Raw genomic sequence first — 17748 nt, 5'->3', positions numbered from 1 at the left:
CTCCTTCACTTGACCCTGCCACTTTGTCACTGTCCATCATCCCCTTGTGTCCTTCCTTCCTCCTGTACTGAGCTTAGATTCTATTGCCTGTCCCAATAATCACATTAGTGCGTACACCTGCAGCCCTCGTGTCGTCCATCTCTTCTTCCATTATATTTGCCCAGGGTAAAGCTCTGGTCCTAGTTAAACCCAGCTCTCCTCCATCTTTCTCCTGCTTCTGCGTCACTAAAAGTGGTTATTAAAAACCACACAGCCAAACTGGCTACTAATGAGCCATGCTGCCTACTAGCCAACTCCACGAAATTTCCTTGGTCAATGTACTTTCTCGCCCTCCAACTTAACCCTTTCACACCTTCTCTCTCTTCAAGTGCCTCTTTCTCCAAAACCTCACTTTCATTGGATGGCCTTGCTTCTTAGTTAAATGAAAAGAGAAGCAATCGGAAGACAAAAATCTTCGTCTTGCAAATACCACATCTATTCACTTATATATATGGCTGCCAATATAGTCTATTATTGTTTCGACTCCAATCTAAAGCCTATTCTTCATTCCCTCTTGCCTGCTCAAGGACCTTGTAGTATTTCCAAACTTAAAAAAGAAAAACAATCAAATAAAACTTCTTGATGCCATATCCTCCAGCCACAGTCTTCTTCTACTTATGGCAGAAGTCCTAAGAATCCACAACCTCTTACTCTGCATTCGCACATCATAATCTCTCTTGAGGAGTCCCCACACAGGCTTTCATCCACATTCATCCCCTGAAGCAACCCATGCTAAGGCCACCACCAACCTCCATGTCTCCAAATCTCGGGGTCAGGTCTCGGGTGCTCACTATCTTCTTTTTGAAACACTATTTGACGTGGCTTCCAAAATACCACAGTTTCCCCCCTATCTTTGACAATGGCTTTCTTTTGCTGGTTTTTCTTCTCCCTAAAGGCTTTCATTCTATTCTTTTATTTTAAATATTACCTCAGGAATAATAACTCCAAAATTTGTACCTGCAATCACCTTTAGCTAGAGGTCTACTGGACCTTTCCATTTTGAAATCCTATAGGCCTCTCAAGGTTAAGACCAAAGCAGAACTCATGATTTCCCTCCCCAACCCCCAAACAACTCCTGCCTGGTCTTCCTCAACTCAGCAAATTGCATGACCTTCCATCCAGTTACTCAGGCTAAAAACCTGGCAACCATCCTTAATTATTTACTTTTTATCGTACTAATATTCAACCCATCAGAAAATTTTATTGGCTCTTTCTATACAATAAATCTCATACCAGATTATATCTTGCTGCTTATACCTTCATTCAAGGCACCATCAGCTCTCATCTTGACTATTGCAATGGCCTCCTAAGTCGCCCCTCTATAGTCTATTCTTCACACAGCATCCAGAGTGATCTTTGTAAAAGAGAAATTAGACTATATTTCTTGCTTGCTCAAAACCTTCCCCTGTTTCCTATTGGTTCTTTTTCTTTCTTCTTCTTTTTTTAAATGCAGAATTCTATACTAGTCCACAAGGCACACTGTGTTCTGGACCTTGATACTTCTCTGACTTCTGTTCAAGTCACCCCAGCGTTCTTACTTTTTTGAACTCATCGCCAGCCCCCAGACTTTATACTCGCCTGCCTCACTACCTGAGAGGCTTATTTTGAAGAGATTTGCAAAAAACATCTGTGGTCATTCTACTTAAAGCGGCCTCCCCTCTATCAATCCCTGCTTTAGAATCTTCATAAAATTAAAGAAAATTCATCTGTACTTGAAAATATATTTTTTGTGTTCATTTACAAGAACATGGATTTTGCCTTTCTTATTTACCAATATGTCCCCAGAACCTGGAACACATAAGACGCATAGTAGACACTCAGTAGGTTTGTATAATTAATAAATATGTTGTGTATACATGCCCATGTGTGTGCGCATATGCGTGCGTACCCACATGTGTGCGTACACACACACACACGCACACATACACATTTTTTTATTCCTGTGGTGAAGTTTGGTACCTGTATTTTAATGTTTAGTTACACATATTAAACAAAGCAGACTTTTAGAATTAAAACTTAAAGTGCTTTAGATGACTGTCACCTTAGGTGCTACACAGAAAATGGAATACAGTTGTTTGCTTCCATTTCTTGCCGTGGTGTCAATCTGTATATAAAATAAGATTCATTTCAATACCTTACAGGCATTACTTTACTTCTTAGGCTCAACAGAGGGGATAAGCTGGTTAACCAGATCTAAGGACTTAAGTTTCACATTCACCACATGTACCTGTAATACATCACAGCAAATGTGCTTCCCTCATACACATGGATGCAACTAACACGACATGCATAGACTAAAACTGATTTCTTAATTCAAACTCTTATCCTAGTGATTGCTATTATTTCCATGGAGAGAGACTGGATGCTACCACTGCTAGAATTCTTGGATCATTAAAAAAAAAAATTTAAAAGCTCTAACCAGAGATATCACACAGGGTAATCTTAGAAACTGATTATTTATAGACAATCACTTCATGTTTTTAAAGCATAAAAATATTTAAGCCCAGAAATTTTTACCCTAAATGGTTTGATAAACATACTTGCCTTTATTATTATGGTTGATTTATTTTTATTTTAACTCATTCAAAGGAAAAGACAGAGGAGAAGAGAGGAAAAAAGAAAAACATTTGAGGTGACACATTTATTTTTCTACTGACTTATTACTTCTCGTACCATGTTAGATAGTCCCTCTACTTAATTCATCTATTAAAACTGAGAACAGAGGCATGTTATAAAATACTATTAAATGTGTAAAACAACAAAGGAATCTAAGTTTTAAGTGTCTCAAATATATTTTTACAGGAAAACACAGTACAAATTTTGTCAGCCGATATGATCCCAGATTTAATAGCTGGATACAACTTCCACCTATGCAAGAAAGGTAAGTGTTTATTTCTTGTATCTGTGGCTGCTTTACAGAAGCATGGAGACTGAATGGTTTTCTAGGATAAGGTATGCTAAATGAAGCCAATGAAAGACAGATGAGGCAAAATACAAAACTTGGCCTGGCCAGTGTAGATTAACTGCCTTATTAACTCAATGGAGAAAAATAGTCAAACAAGTCAATTTTTTATATTAATTTAGGAAGAAAAAATGTATATGACTTTTCCTCCTTTACTACATTGCATTGGTTTTTTTTGGCAAGCAGAGCTACAATCTCACTAGCTAGCCCACTCTCCTTGGTTATGATATATTTAAATCCTATAATTGAAATATAAAACACCATTCTCACAGTGATGTGCATTTTGATGCAGAAATTTCAATATTAAAGTTTTCAAGTCTCACTGACTCAAATCCCTTATATTTGCCTCCTCAAATATCTTTTCATTAAACATTCAAGAACAGGTTATTTGTTTGCTTTTTTTAAGAAAAAGTTTTGCAACATATCCTCTCATTTTTTATGCACGCAGTGTCTATCTTACCCAGTTCTCCTAGCACCAAAGGACAAGAAGACAACTACATTTATACATATTTGGCTCTCCTGGCTATCACTTAGGAATGAGGCCATGTCTAAATATGCATATGCAAACTCACATGCTAAAAGTTGAACTGTTGGTTATCTTCAAATAAGAGAATCAATAACCTCCTGAGCAAATTCTTCAATATAATAGCGACAATAATCTACAATTTATTTTCTCTTCTTGATTGAATTAAGAAATAATTTTATTTCTTATTTGTTCCATGACCATTCACTTTAACATTTCTTTAAAAAAAAAAAAACATTCAATCAGATTGCACTGAGATTAAATTAGATCCTTAATCATAAATTCCAAGTTAAAAAGAAATTTTCAGATCTTATCATTCATTCAAAAATGGACGTTATGCAGGAAGACAGTATGAATCTATGCTATAAAGAAACTCTCTAACTTTCTATTCCATATAAATATATTAAAACTTTCTTTCAGGAGACTAAAAGCTATACACTGAAAATGGTGAGGCACAATATTTTTAAAGGACCACAGGCACTATTAGGAATGTCTAATTCAGGTACCTCAACAAATTATTCTTAGTCAGTTAACATCCTGACAAACTTTTCAATCTTCCTGTTGGTATACATAGATACATAAAAGCCTCCTGATGTCTTTCTCCTGTTTCTCTCTTTTGGGGGTTAATTCTTGGTGCTGTTCTTATAGCTTCATCACTTTACCTTTTAATCAAAACCACTCAAGAAAGTTTTACATAAAAATATGTTTAAAATAAGCATCAATAACATGTTTGAAATGTCAGCATCTCATCACCACAGTCCCCTTTGCTGGGGGCTATACACCACGATAATTAACCTTCACGCCTTGGTTTTGGGAGGCATAACTCACGTCGCGGTCAATTATCTTACTGTAGAGCCCCTAAGGATGAGAAGTATTGCTACAAAACCTAATTAGTAATTTTTTAAAAATCTGTATTGTTTACTTGATATTCTATAATGACTTCCTCTGAGGCACTATGGCCTATCATGGCAGGGTCTTACTTAGACAATTTTTAGCAGCTCATTGACCTGATAAAAAGACCTGCCATGGTCTGTCGGCACCCGGCAGCCACCGTTGACAGGATGGACTGTTTAACGTTTCTTTCTAAGTCATTATGGTATATCATGTCGGGTCCCTAGTAAGAGAAGTTTTTTTTTTTTAGATTTAGAACAATCAACTCGATAGACCAAATAAAGAGCTCCTAACAGAGCAGAATGGGAAAAGGCAGATCTCACAAATACCCAGTCAATCTTCTAGCTCCATATCTCCTCTGGGTTGGTTGACCCAGGCAGCAATTCATAACTTAAAATGAAATTTTTCTGTCATTGCTGAGTTTCTATTCAAAATATCAAGTATGATCAGTTACCAGTGTGGTCTAATTGGTGATTAAACAAAGAAGAAAAACAAAACTAAAATATATGAGATACTTTTCAGATCAGAAAAGAAGTTTCTTAAATGTTTAATTGAGTTGGTTTTGCATTGCATAGGTCATGAATCAAATTCACCAGAAGGTCCCCACTTCCCTACTTCCATTAGCTACTACCAAACTGATTGAGAATAATAGAAACACTCTATAAGCCACCTCTAGGGTAACGCATTCTTACAGAGCTGGCTGGACAGATTCCTAGGACATCTTAGCTCATCAGAGATTCCAAAAGTGTATAAATAAAAGTGCAGAATACCTTCCGGGTTCATCTGGGAAATGGGCACACTGTCTTTAGTTTTATTCAACCATGAATAAGTTCAAACATAGCAGAAATAAATGCATGCCTGCTACCTATAAATTTACCAATAGCAATGATTAGACAAAAACGTAGTTTAAAATGTCATGCTGATGAGTTGTTCTGGTCTCATATTTGGGATTTGATTCTTCAAAAAGAAGAGGGCAAAATGAAAACTTGAAGCAATAGAAATGCTTTGGAGACTTTAAATTTTTTATAAAATAGACATTTTGGGTATTATTCTTATAGAGATTTTGCTAGTCTAGGGGAAAAAGAGAAAAAGAAAAAGCATTTTGTAGAACAACAACAAAGCATATATTTCACAGTATAAGTGAAAAGCTGGAAGCAAATCCATCAGAAATATTCTCAAATTTAACAGTTTTGTTTCTAGAAGCCTTACAAGAAACAATGTGAGACAATATTCTGTTTGAAAAATCTATTGTTTTTTTAGCTGATGATTGAATTCAAAAATTCAAGCTGAGATTAAGTTATAAAAATTCAATCTCATATTTTAGGATATAAACTGACCATTCTTAAGGATAAGAAAGGATTTGTGAAGACCTGTACAATATGCAGGATTCAATGTACGTTTGTAGAAGTTATTGGTAGTCTTTTAAAATTTATCTCAATACACCGAATAGTGCCTCTGGTAGTGGGGTAAGTGGGGATGAGGAGAGCTGTAGGGGGAAGAGATGACAATTTAAAATACAAAGAGGGTAATTCCATTAAGGAATCTTTAATAGTTGTAACTTACTTTTCCAAAAATAGCTTAAATAGAATAACCAGGTGCGCTCTTCATGTGGAGAGGCAGGGCAGGGAGCATTCTCAAGAGAGACCTGTTATGGAAAGACTTTAGCCTCGAGCAAATGTTCACAGTTGCAGACAGACCATTAACCAGTGTTTCTACAACGCATTTCATGAATTCTCACTTTGAACATGCAAAGGAATAAAGTCAGAGACTCAGAATCTTCTCTATTGGAATTTTCTACATAAAAATGCACTTTTATCAGGAAGCGAAACCTACTGATTTTTTTTTTCCCATTTAGATCCTAACAGTGACACTGTGTGGATAAAGCTAGGAGTACACATGGAGCATTAAATTTAGAATGCTTCAGCTAAAAAGAGCAAGTTCTGACAGACCGACTCAGTGTCACAGTGAGGAAGGAAGGAGCCAGATCAGGAAAAGTGAGAAAAATGAAATTTAAACTAGATAAAAGGAGTTCACACTATCAAATAAAGAGCCTTCTCTTATCTTCCACTATCCAAATTTTAATAGAGGGTTTTCATGCTAATGGGCATTTTCTCTTCTAGACCAATACATAGACCTTACACCTACCTCGTTCAATTATTTTTAAATGGCCCGTTAATTATTTCAGAGGCTCCAAGACCTGTCGTAGAGTCATATGGAAGAGGGACACTGATGTACCCTCGTGTCAATAGTACAAAGAAATAGCTATAAAGACTTTTCCAGACATGTGTCAGTCTTTTCAATGAAACATTTTAACTGAGGAGGTAAAAGCACTAGTAAAATAACTTTGACCTATCATATTCAAGAAGAGAGCAATCGAAACTTAGCTTGAGAAATGGAAGGAACCAGTAGTCCATCTGTAGACACTTAATTTTGCAATTGTTTTTATTTAATATTATTATTTATGCCTAAGAACTTGGTCTTCCTAGGTGGTCTCCTCCCATCCAAGTACTAACCAGGCCCGACCCCGCTTAGCTTCCGAGATCAGACATCAGGCTTGCTCAGGGTGGCATGGCCATTGACCAGGGTCTGTGGCTCCACTGGGGTGTGAACCCAGGACCTTCTGCGTGTAAAGCAGACGTGCTAACCACTACACTATGGAACCACATCCTGCAACTGTTTTTAAACCTAATTTTATATTTTAATGAGTTTTTACTCCTCTATACCAAAAAAAAATTCCAATCTTTTTAGGTTTGCATTTCTTTGATAATCTGATTAAAATCTCTCTCCAAAATCTTTCTCTATTTTCTTCCAAAAATGCACGTGTGTGTATGTGTGTGTGTATAAATTTATTATAATTTCCAAAGAGCTTCATGGACCCCTCGGAAGACATAGGCCCAGATTAACAACACTTCATAAACCCTTACTTTATGAAATCTGTCCTTCCTGCTCTTTATTCTCCTTTCTACTTTTTTCTTTCTCTTTCTTCCTCCATTGTTCTTCCTCATCCCTCTGAATTTTACACAGCACATATTTTTTAAAGCATCAAGAAAATATAGTAAAAAACAAACATAGCCAAAATATTACTCTAAAATTATTCATAATGCTAATTTCAGAACTACAAAAAATACCTAAACCATATGATCCTGCAATCTCACTTCTGCATATATGTCCAAAGGAACTAAAATTAGTATTTTGAAGAGATAGCTGTACTCTACCATGTTTATTGTAGCATTACTCACAATAGCTGAGATGTGAAAACAACATAAGTGTCTGTCAACAGGTAAATGTATAAAGAAAACATGGTGTATATTTACAATGGAATATTATTCAAACATAGAATTGAAGGAAATCCTGTCATTGTGACAACATGGATAAAACGGAAAGTTATTATGCTAAGTGAAATAAACTAGATGGAGAAAGACAAACACTGAATGATATCATTTATATGTAGAATCTAAAAAAATATTGAACTTGAAGATGTATAGAATAGAATGGTGGCTGCCAGGAACGAGGGGCAGGGGAAATGGATTGTGGTTTGTCAAAAGGTACAAAATTTCACTTGTAAGATGAATAAGTTATGAAAATTTAATGTACGGCATGGTGACTATAGTTAATAATACTCAATTTTATGCTTGAAATTTGCTGTGAGTAGATCTTAAATGTTCTCACCTCTCCCCCCAAAAACTGGGGGATAACTATGTCAGGTGACAGATATGTTGGTTATCTTGATGGTGAGGATCCTTTCATAATATGCACATATATTATCACATCGTACACTTTAAATATATTGCAATTTTGTCAATTGTACCTCAATAAAACTGGAAAGAATAAAATAAAACTGAATACATCACCATCTATAATATATACTATATCTATATGGTAATAAACCATCCAAATAAATATTAAAGAATTTAGTCATCACTTATAATATTATTAGGAGAAGTTTATATGCAAACATCTTGATGACTGATTTTTAAAAAATTCTTATACAGGTATTAACTAGTGGTTTCTGAGCACGCACAAAATGCTAGACACTATGGTAAGCACTTTACCTTGAGATGTGTATTTGCAGGTAACCCTGTAAGAAAGGTACCATCACCATCCCCGTGTTACAGATGAGTAATCCGAGGCTGAGAGAGGTTGAGTAATGTGTCAAAGTCCACACACCCAATAAATTATAGAGCCAAGCAATCTGTTTCCAGAGACCAAAGTATTAATCAGGATGTTACATAGATGCTATATAGGGTTTGGGCTCTTTGTAAACACAACTTGGAAGATCTCTAAATCGTATAGGTTTACCTGATAAAAATTTCTATAACTCCTCATCTTGCTATTGACATTGACCAAGAGTCTCGACATCAAATTTTGTAAAGACCATTAATTCATCAAACATAACATATATTCTCTGAGAGGCTTGGCACTTAACAATTGTACTTTTTCAGTATTGGACTGTATGTTATCCTTATGAATACGTAATTCTGGTAGCATAATGAGAAAAAAAAAAGAAGCAAAGAATCAAGGACTTGCTTTAGATTTCAACCTAGTCATCCCAATTCCAAATTTTGGAGTCCTCTTTGACACTTTATTCTCCCTCAACTCTCATATCTTATTAAGTACCAAGTCTTACATTTTCCTCTGAAATTTTTTTCCCATCACTCCTTTCCCTGTATTCCTCTAGAACTCTAATTTAGGTCCTCAATATCTCATTCCCAGATTTTGGTCTACCTCAGAATTGGTCTCTTTGTCTCCAATCCTTTCAACATGGTTTGTGTCTTTTGCCTTTGATGGCATAGTGATATAATTTAATAAATAGCCTCTCTTGAAAAGAAACTAAAAAGATATCCTACAGCTTTGTAAGCATCAACACCAAAAGCTACATAGACAAAATTTCTATAATGGATTACATAAGAGTGAAATTTCAACACTATACTCAGTTCACAAAAGTTTCTCTATTTGCAGTAGTACCGTGATGGGAAGTGGGGGGAGAAAAAATGATAATTGAAGAAAAATTTTGATGATGTAGTTCTCTTATAAATTGGGAACAATGACCCTTGAAGGACCATAAAGAAAGTGAATGTCAAGATAATTTATTATTGTTACATTATCTACCTCATTTTTCACCTTGTCTTACTGAGCTGTGATATCCATACAGGGTACCAAATATCCCAAACATTAGTGAACATTTTAACAGTATATCAAAAGCCAGATAAAAAAAAGCTGAAACAAAGAGTTGGTAAATTGTTTCTCTAGTGTTCCTTTACTATCAAAAATGTTAAACAGAATGGGCAATGCGTATGATTACTGCATAAAGTCTCAGATTTAGAAGGTAGCTAAGTGTAATTTCCAAAGGTTTGCCACGCTTTCTGAAGCAGAATGTGCCTCCTTTCCCTGACTAACTGGGCTCCTTTTATGATTTATCATGGGTTGTTGTTTTCATTGTAGAAGAGCCAGTTTCTATGCATGTCGGTTGGACAAACATTTATACGTTATTGGTGGAAGGAATGAAACCGGCTATTTGTCCAGTGTGGAGTGTTATAACCTAGAAACAAACGAATGGCGTTATGTGTCCTCTTTGCCACAGCCTCTGGCAGCTCATGCAGGAGCAGTGCACAATGGGAAAATATACATTTCAGGCAAGTCATTCCTCTATTTTCTGTTACAAAGTTCAATTCCAAGGTACTTTCTTGACTTGTATGTATATGTTTAATTCACAGGGGGTGTACACAATGGAGAATATGTCCCATGGCTATATTGCTATGACCCTGTAATGGATGTCTGGGCTCGAAAACAAGATATGAACACAAAACGCGCCATCCACACTTTGGCTGTAATGAATGATCGCTTGTATGCAATTGGAGGAAATCATTTGAAAGGTCTTTTTTTTTCAAAATCACAGTAACATTTGCATCTCATATTTCTTGCTAAGGGGGGTTTCTCATTAGATAATCATAGTTAACCAAGTAAAAAACATGTTGACCAAATAAAATCTACTCTGTGTAAATTACCAGTACCCTTGGGCAAGCATTTATTTTGGCTTCTCTGCAGATAGGATTATTTTCAAGTTACCACACACATTAAGGAAATGAATAATGATGTCTACAGAAAATAAAAATGAAAGCATTAATAACCGAAAAAGCACAAACAATTTGTTATAACAATGAATTCAGTGAAATAAATTATTCCTTATCATCAAAGTTATAGTAATGGATTTTTTTTCCAGAAAATTGTTTTCTGTAGTAATCATAAAAACTTTAGTCATAGCTGCACAAAGAAACTAATACATGATTTTTCTTAAACACTTAGAATTTCATGTCTAAATTTAGAATTATCTCTTTTAAGAATTATCTATGATTCACAACCTTTTTCTATTTACTTTTTTAAATAAAAAAAAAAATTTTAAAGCAAAGTGTTTTTAGATCCATGTTTTGGCTCCTTTGCTTCTCCATCTTTGTATATGCCTATAATTTTTTGTAGTGTACGTGCATGTACGTAACTTTATGGCCACGAATATAACACTGAATATGCCAGGAAAGCAGAGAGATCTGTGCTATTGAGAATGTTATTAACTGAGTTGGGCCTCAGTTTCCTCATCTGAAAATGAAGAAACTAGTCTAATTGGTCTCTAAAATCTCTTCCAGCTATGACCTTCCATGATCCTTGAAATTAAACTAAATGAGAAACATGCCATCTGAATATGGTAGATAAGACCCATCTGTGCACTTATTTTTTAATTAGATACATATGTTAAAAAATGGGTTAGACATAGACATTTTTCTATTTTTCATAATACATATTTACCCCTAAATATAATAAAGCCTGGAGAAGTGTAATTTTTATGTAAATATTTCCAAGTTCGTATCAATCAAAAACGTCATTTTCCTGGCCTAAGTCTGTGGCTCGTCTCAGAGCTCTCCCCAGTGGAAGAGGATTATCTTCACTGCTGCAACTCTTCCTTTTTTATTCTTTTTCTCTTTCACTGGTGCTTCTTCATTTCAATCCATACACCATTCCTTTACCTCAATATATTTTATATTAACTTTGTAGCTTTCTGCATTAAAATACAATTTTTACTAATTTCCTTGCACAAGAATACCCAAATATTTTAGGAACTTTTAATATATATGGTTATATTGGGATAGAAAATACTTGAGTGATGACAACCTGAATGAGAAATAGAACACACGCATCAAAATTACATTGGCTCAGGGAGGCATCGTGTCATAGAGGAAAGGGTATGGACTTTGCATCTAAACTTGGTTTGAATCCCGGTTATTTGCTTACAGTTGTGTGGTCTTACTCAAGATACTTAACCCCATGCCTGTAAAAGAGGGATAATGGTCCTTTCCTTGGTAGATGTTAAGATTACAGTCAACATATACAATATATGCACTTGGTACAGAGAAAGCACACATATCTTCATATGATGCCACTAGAACCTTAGCACCAGGATTTGCCTAAATCCTCATTCCAAGTAAATATGCTTCAAAAGTTATCATCGACTATCTTAATGGTACAGAAAGGAATATATCACAGAGTTGCAGTAAGCACATTTCTCTATTGTTCCCAAATCTATGTGATTTATTTTTATGTAAAAGGTTAGTGGCCTAAAATAATCTGTCTGCTTCTTCGAGAATGAAAATTAGATTCTATTTTTTGGTCTACCTTTCTATTAATTTGAAGAGTCCAGTATATTGGTTAATCTAGTATATGTATTGTAATTATCAGCTAACAAATATCTATAGCATGTACTTAACTAGAAGAAAAATCATTAAATATTTAGTTTGCTCCGTGACCATAAAGCTCTCACTATGGATTTTTGATTCTCTAAATTAAAGGCAAGGGTCCAGTAGAGTCTGGGAACCTAAGTTATTCTCAGTGACTTAGCAACTGTCCCAGCCACTAAGAAACTTTATCAGAAGTGGGAGGAGAAACCCTTCAGTGGGAGTTAATCCCCTGCTCAGAACCTTGATCTTTCATAGATAGTGGAAATGGTTCACATTATCATAGCTGTTAAAAAACATAGTCAGTCTGTAAAAAAAAAGGTAAAAGATGCTGAATGACATATTTTTAACTATTTGAGATAATTAAATATTTGTTTAAGAAAAGCAATATAGTTTAGTCTGTAAAAATGTGAATTTTGAAATCTGTTCACTTGGATTCAAAGCTCTGTCTATCTACTTACTATCCGTGTGACTTACCAAGTCATTAACTCTTTTCCTCAGTTTCTTCATCTATAAAATGAATAAAATGGTATAACTATCTCACAGGATGACTGAGGGGCTTAAATGAGTTTATTTATATAAAGAACTTAGCAAACAACAACTAGCTTAAATTGAAAGCACTCTATAAAATGTTTGCTTTAACTATAATTATTTTAAACCATTTGAAAAGAATTTAATAAGCCATTTTTAATAAGGTCTATACCCCCATATAGTCAACCAATGACATCTTTACCTATCTAGTCAGATATTCTTGCTTTGAATTAATCGGGAACACCCAGAGTTGAATTGTATGTTTGTTTGTTTTAGGTCCTTCTGACATATCACCTAATTTCACTTGTAAATTTGTACATTTGTGTCTTCAAGGACACAGTGATCTGCTTCTTGGCTCTACGTCTTTTTTAAAAATGAACCCTAGCCTTAAATTGGGACCCCAAGAGTTTATTCTTTTGTGATTCCATTTTGATATGTCACTTAGGTTTCTCCCACCTTGATGTAATGCTCGTGGAATGCTATGACCCTAAAGGTGACCAATGGAATATTCTCCAAACTCCCATTTTGGAGGGTCGAAGTGGTCCTGGCTGTGCAGTGCTTGATGACAGCATTTACCTTGTGGGAGGCTACAGCTGGAGTATGGTATGTGCCCACACCGAACTCCTCTTCCTCCTTTGTCTTTGTACTTACTTTTTCTTTCCCTCAAAATGTATTATCACCCACACAGGTACCTTTTAAGGGTATAATGCTTATATTAAAATACTAAATTACCATAGGTAATAAAATAGAATCAATGTGGCTTCTATAGAGCTGGCTTGCTCTCTGATCAACTGTATCATAAAATGGGGTAGGTCTCTGGTTCTCTCCCATCCCTAAGCTTTCGTGGTTCTGGCTTTTCAAATAAAAGTCATACCGTAGTGGTTTTACAAACGTTCTGTTGAAATTGTTTGAATAGGAGTGTCTCATAAGTACTGCATGAAAAATGAAAATTAATTGTTCAATATTCACAAATTTTATTTAGAATATGTGATTTGCATTGCTTTTTACTTTCCCCCCTCTTTATCATTAAAATTTCCAAACATACAGGCCCTAGTTGATGCATAGTAGGCCCTAGTTGATGCATCATCCAAATTCAATATCCATCCACATTTTGCCATACTTACCTCATTTATCCTCTTTTCAAAAAATTTTTACTGAAGCAATTTGAAGCAGATTTCAGACATATTTTTTGCACTAAATGTATCAGTATTTATCTTCAAAAATCATTCATTTATGTAAACACACTATCATTATCACACCCAACAAAATTAACAATAATTCTCTTGTATCTAATCCATATTTAAATTTCCCCCATTCACTTGAAAAAAATGTATTTTTCAAATTGATATGTTCAAAACAAGATCCAACAAGTCTCACTTGTCTCAGTTATTATCTCTTACACATCTCTTGCAAACTGGAAAATTACCCCAGTCCCATTTCTTGTTCCATGCCATTGACTTATTAAAAAGCAGGGTCAGTTTTCATATAGATCATCCAACACTCTGGAATTAGCTAATGACTTCCTTATGATGTCCTTTAAAATAGTCCTGTCTCCATATTTCCTACAGACTGGAAGTTAGAGATAAGGACTGAATTAAGTTCAGCTTTTCTTTGTTTAAATTTCTCTTGTTATCTATTTATTTTTAGCAAGAACAATTGAGGAGGTGGCTCTGTAGTTCATATTACATCCATCAGGAGATGCGTAAGGTTTAGTGGTCTACATACTCACTTTTTAAGTAATGACTTTTTATATTTTAATACTTATACATGTTAGTTTTATAAGATTAATTTGGGATCTTAATAATATTTTATTTTTTTTAATATCAAACAAGGTGGTTATATAAAGTTTTGGGAGAGCTTTAAAAAGCCAATAGTTATAGGGAGGCAAATATGTATTGACATAGATATTTGTACATGTGCTTTTTCATTGGGACAAGTTGTTATCCACAAGACTGTATATGTTTAGAACCAAATTATAGGAGTACAATTTCAGAAAATTGTTGTTAAATTGGTTGGGATTTTTTTTTCCTTGGGTTTTTTTTTTCTTCTTTTTTTGCCTACGACAAAAACAAATACGCTTTGGTTTGAGGCTGGAAATGTGATACAAGTACTAGTCTCAGAGGTTGACAAAGGAAACAAGATGAAGAGATTTTATTTCTCATGTGGCCTCTTGAAAAAAAAAATTAATGTGTGAAGAAGTTGGCAAGCCTTCATTTCCAGTTTATTTTAAACTGGTTTTGAACCCCAGCTCTAATTTTCTATAGTAGTAAAATAAAAACAAAAAAGTGAGGCAACAATCTAAAATCTAATTTACTTTAATTATTTGAATATTTACAGTGAGCTTTTTTTTAACTTAAGTCAGCTAGATAATTTCTATTTTTCAGTCAGCTATTTTAAGAGATTTGTTGAATCTAGGATATTCTCAGCATTTGACTTTTATTATCAGTCACACACACACAAAAACAAATTTTAAAATCTTGTCAATCTCAAATTTTCCTTTGCAATAAAAGTTTAAAATTTACTACTTTCACTTGTAGTTTTTAGCAAGAGTAGAGAACTGATATTTTTTTCTCAATGTACATGTAATAAACAAAATAATAAGGTTGCCATTACATTTCTCTGCACATTCTTTTCTAAATGTTTCTTGCTCTGCCATTACAGGGGGCCTACAAGTCATCTACAATATGCTATTGTCCAGAAAAAGGCACCTGGACAGAACTGGAAGGAGATGTAGCAGAACCGCTGGCAGGCCCCGCCTGTGCAACAGTTATCCTGCCCGCCTGTGTACCTTACAATAAATAACACTAGGAAACCCTGGAATGAACAGCATCGCGTTCTAGGAAACAATGACAGGCAACATCACTATTATACTAGGAACAGTGCATTTGAATGGTACAACTGCCGAGACCCACCCTTGATTGCGGATGATTTACGAGTAACTACAAAAGAAAAAGACCTGTTCTTGAACAGATAACTGTATCTGTAGTTCAGATCACACCAAACTTGCTGTGGTGACAGACTCTTCCATTTCAGACTGGTTTTAACTTGTCCCAGCTTTACAAAAACTCCTCACGTGGATCTTAACTTTCAAAAGGAGGAAGTTATACACAGAAGAGTGCCCCCAGAGAGACCTAAGATCAGTATTGTGCATTGTAGTTTACCTGCATGTGATCTATGTTGAAGTTTTGGGGATATTGTGTTCATAAATGATTCAAAATTGAACCCACTAAAATACTTGCCCTGCATTATGGAAATTGCCACTTGATTCTATATTCCTAACTTGTGACTACTTCACAGACTCCATAGGCAATACAGTTATAGAAAATCATGTAAGGTTAAAGAGAAACACTCTTGTTTTTATATAACTTTATTTCATACACCTTCTGCTCCTTACAGCACCTTATGGGATCAGAGAAGAGAAAGATGTTGGATCTTATACCAATTGCTTTCTGCCCTGTGGGCTCTAGAATAGCCAGAGTCATCACTTCTGTGTCCTCAGTTTTATTTGAAAGATGAAAACAGAATACACTATGTCACTATTCAGTTCACAGAGGCTTTCTAATTTTTTTTTTACAGTATATAAATAAGTAGTGAACACACCTGTTATTTGCTTTAAACAGTAGGGCTGACAGTCAGTCATAAAATATTAAAGAGATTCTGTTGGATAACACCTCTGACCCAAACTTAACCCAAAATGAAAACTGGGAGATTGCTTTCATGAATTTAGGGACAAAAAGACAGAGTAATTTAAGTACAGTCCCAATTGTCTCCATGTTCCTAACACATACAAAACTTAAAGGAACCACAAGTGCAAATTATAGCTCCTCACAAATACTCCTCCTCTTCCTCTCCTTGGCTCTACAAATAGCTCTAGATGTGACTCTAGAAAAACACACGATTATTCCCCTGATTATTCACCCAGCTGATCATATGTATTCATTATCACCAGAGATGCCTGAGCTCAGTTAAGCGAGCAATTGCTAGTTGTCTTCAGGAGCCTAAGGAATTAGGAGCAGAAGGTCAAGAGAACAATGAAATCATCCCAGTGTGGCCAGTCAAAAGAACAAAACTGGCAGGAACATGAATTTGATTTTTAAGCTCTTCAGAGTTGCAACAACATCCATTAAAGGTAAATAAAAGTCTAAAATATTTTTTAATCACCCAGAGATGTTGTTGAATCCCTCAACATATGTGTCATTCAAAGCAACATCATGAGAAAGCCACAGATTAAAAATGCCTGGTGATAAGCTTTTACTGCAGAGCATGTCAGATGGACAGGTGTACTGGAATCCAATGCCGTTTCTACAGTAAAGTGCAATCTTCGTTGTTTTTGTATTTATTTGTATGTTCAGATCCAAAGGATCCATTGTAAAAATATATATATAAATATATATCCAGTGCAATCAACTTTCATTTCTTTTTTCCTTGAAAGCATATGACTATATAGAAAGAAAGAAAAAATACAGTACTCTGTGGGAAAGTCCGAGCTGACATCATAAAGAGAACAAGGTCTGCTTCAAAACTTCCATCGTCAACTATCACTATTCCATGTGAACGTCACAGTTTATACGAGGATATTTGCTTTCCTTAGACTTGTTCTTCCTTTATTTTTTATTTCTAGCCAAAATAAATAAAAGCATTTATGAGAACTATAAGTAAAGCTTTCTGTATTTCAGAAAGACGCAAACTATTAGAAAGTGAAAAGTGAATAAATAAGTCACCGATGATGTAAATTTTGTACAGTATTAGAATGTATAAATGAAGCTTGCTTGGAAGGGGAAAACTTTAAATAAAAACTTTATGTACTAATTTAACTGTCTCTCATTTTCCTACTTATAAAGCATATGTGTAAGTCTCTACATTGAATTGTATGAAGGTTTATAATATACAAATGCCTAAATATTTTTATTCTTCAGAAATGATTTACAAGTTTATTCAGCTTCCTGGCAATATGTAAATGCATACAGTATAGACAAGGCTAGAAATTATTGAATGCTTCAGGAAAAATGTTGTGAGTTAAAAATCATGAGTTGAATCTGATTGTTCCACTGTAAGAGTGTTACAATAACACATAACTTACC

The 17748-nt window shown here is 34.8% G+C and overlaps 1 protein-coding gene and 1 non-coding gene across 3 annotated transcripts in view; one reads left to right on the top strand and one right to left on the bottom strand.

The window, feature by feature from the left end:
- Window positions 1-17476, top strand: part of KLHL14 (kelch like family member 14) — a 93631-nt gene extending 76155 nt beyond the window's left edge. The window contains exons 4-9 of one of the 2 annotated variants that reach the window (XR_004953705.1): window positions 2842-2920; window positions 9858-10048; window positions 10130-10288; window positions 13113-13270; window positions 15329-16796; window positions 17100-17476. Coding sequence is in view for 1 of the 2 variants with exons in the window: in XM_016166742.2 (XP_016022228.1) it covers window positions 2842-2920; window positions 9858-10048; window positions 10130-10288; window positions 13113-13270; window positions 15329-15469 (728 nt within the window). In the remaining variant the exon portion in view is untranslated. Of the gene's footprint in view, window positions 1-2841; window positions 2921-9857; window positions 10049-10129; window positions 10289-13112; window positions 13271-15328 lie in introns of both variants that reach the window. The other variant, XM_016166742.2, reaches the window with a different exon arrangement.
- Window positions 7005-7077, bottom strand: TRNAV-UAC. The gene has a single exon. It is a non-coding gene; the product is annotated as a tRNA-Val (tRNA).
- Window positions 17477-17748: the final 272 nt, after the last annotated feature.

Source organism: Rousettus aegyptiacus, unplaced genomic scaffold, assembly GCF_014176215.1.
Source record: "Rousettus aegyptiacus isolate mRouAeg1 unplaced genomic scaffold, mRouAeg1.p scaffold_m13_p_12, whole genome shotgun sequence".
Classification (NCBI taxonomy): Eukaryota; Metazoa; Chordata; class Mammalia; order Chiroptera; family Pteropodidae; genus Rousettus; species Rousettus aegyptiacus.
Note: the sequence above shows the minus strand (reverse complement) of the source record. Positions and strands in the feature narration are given on the sequence as shown.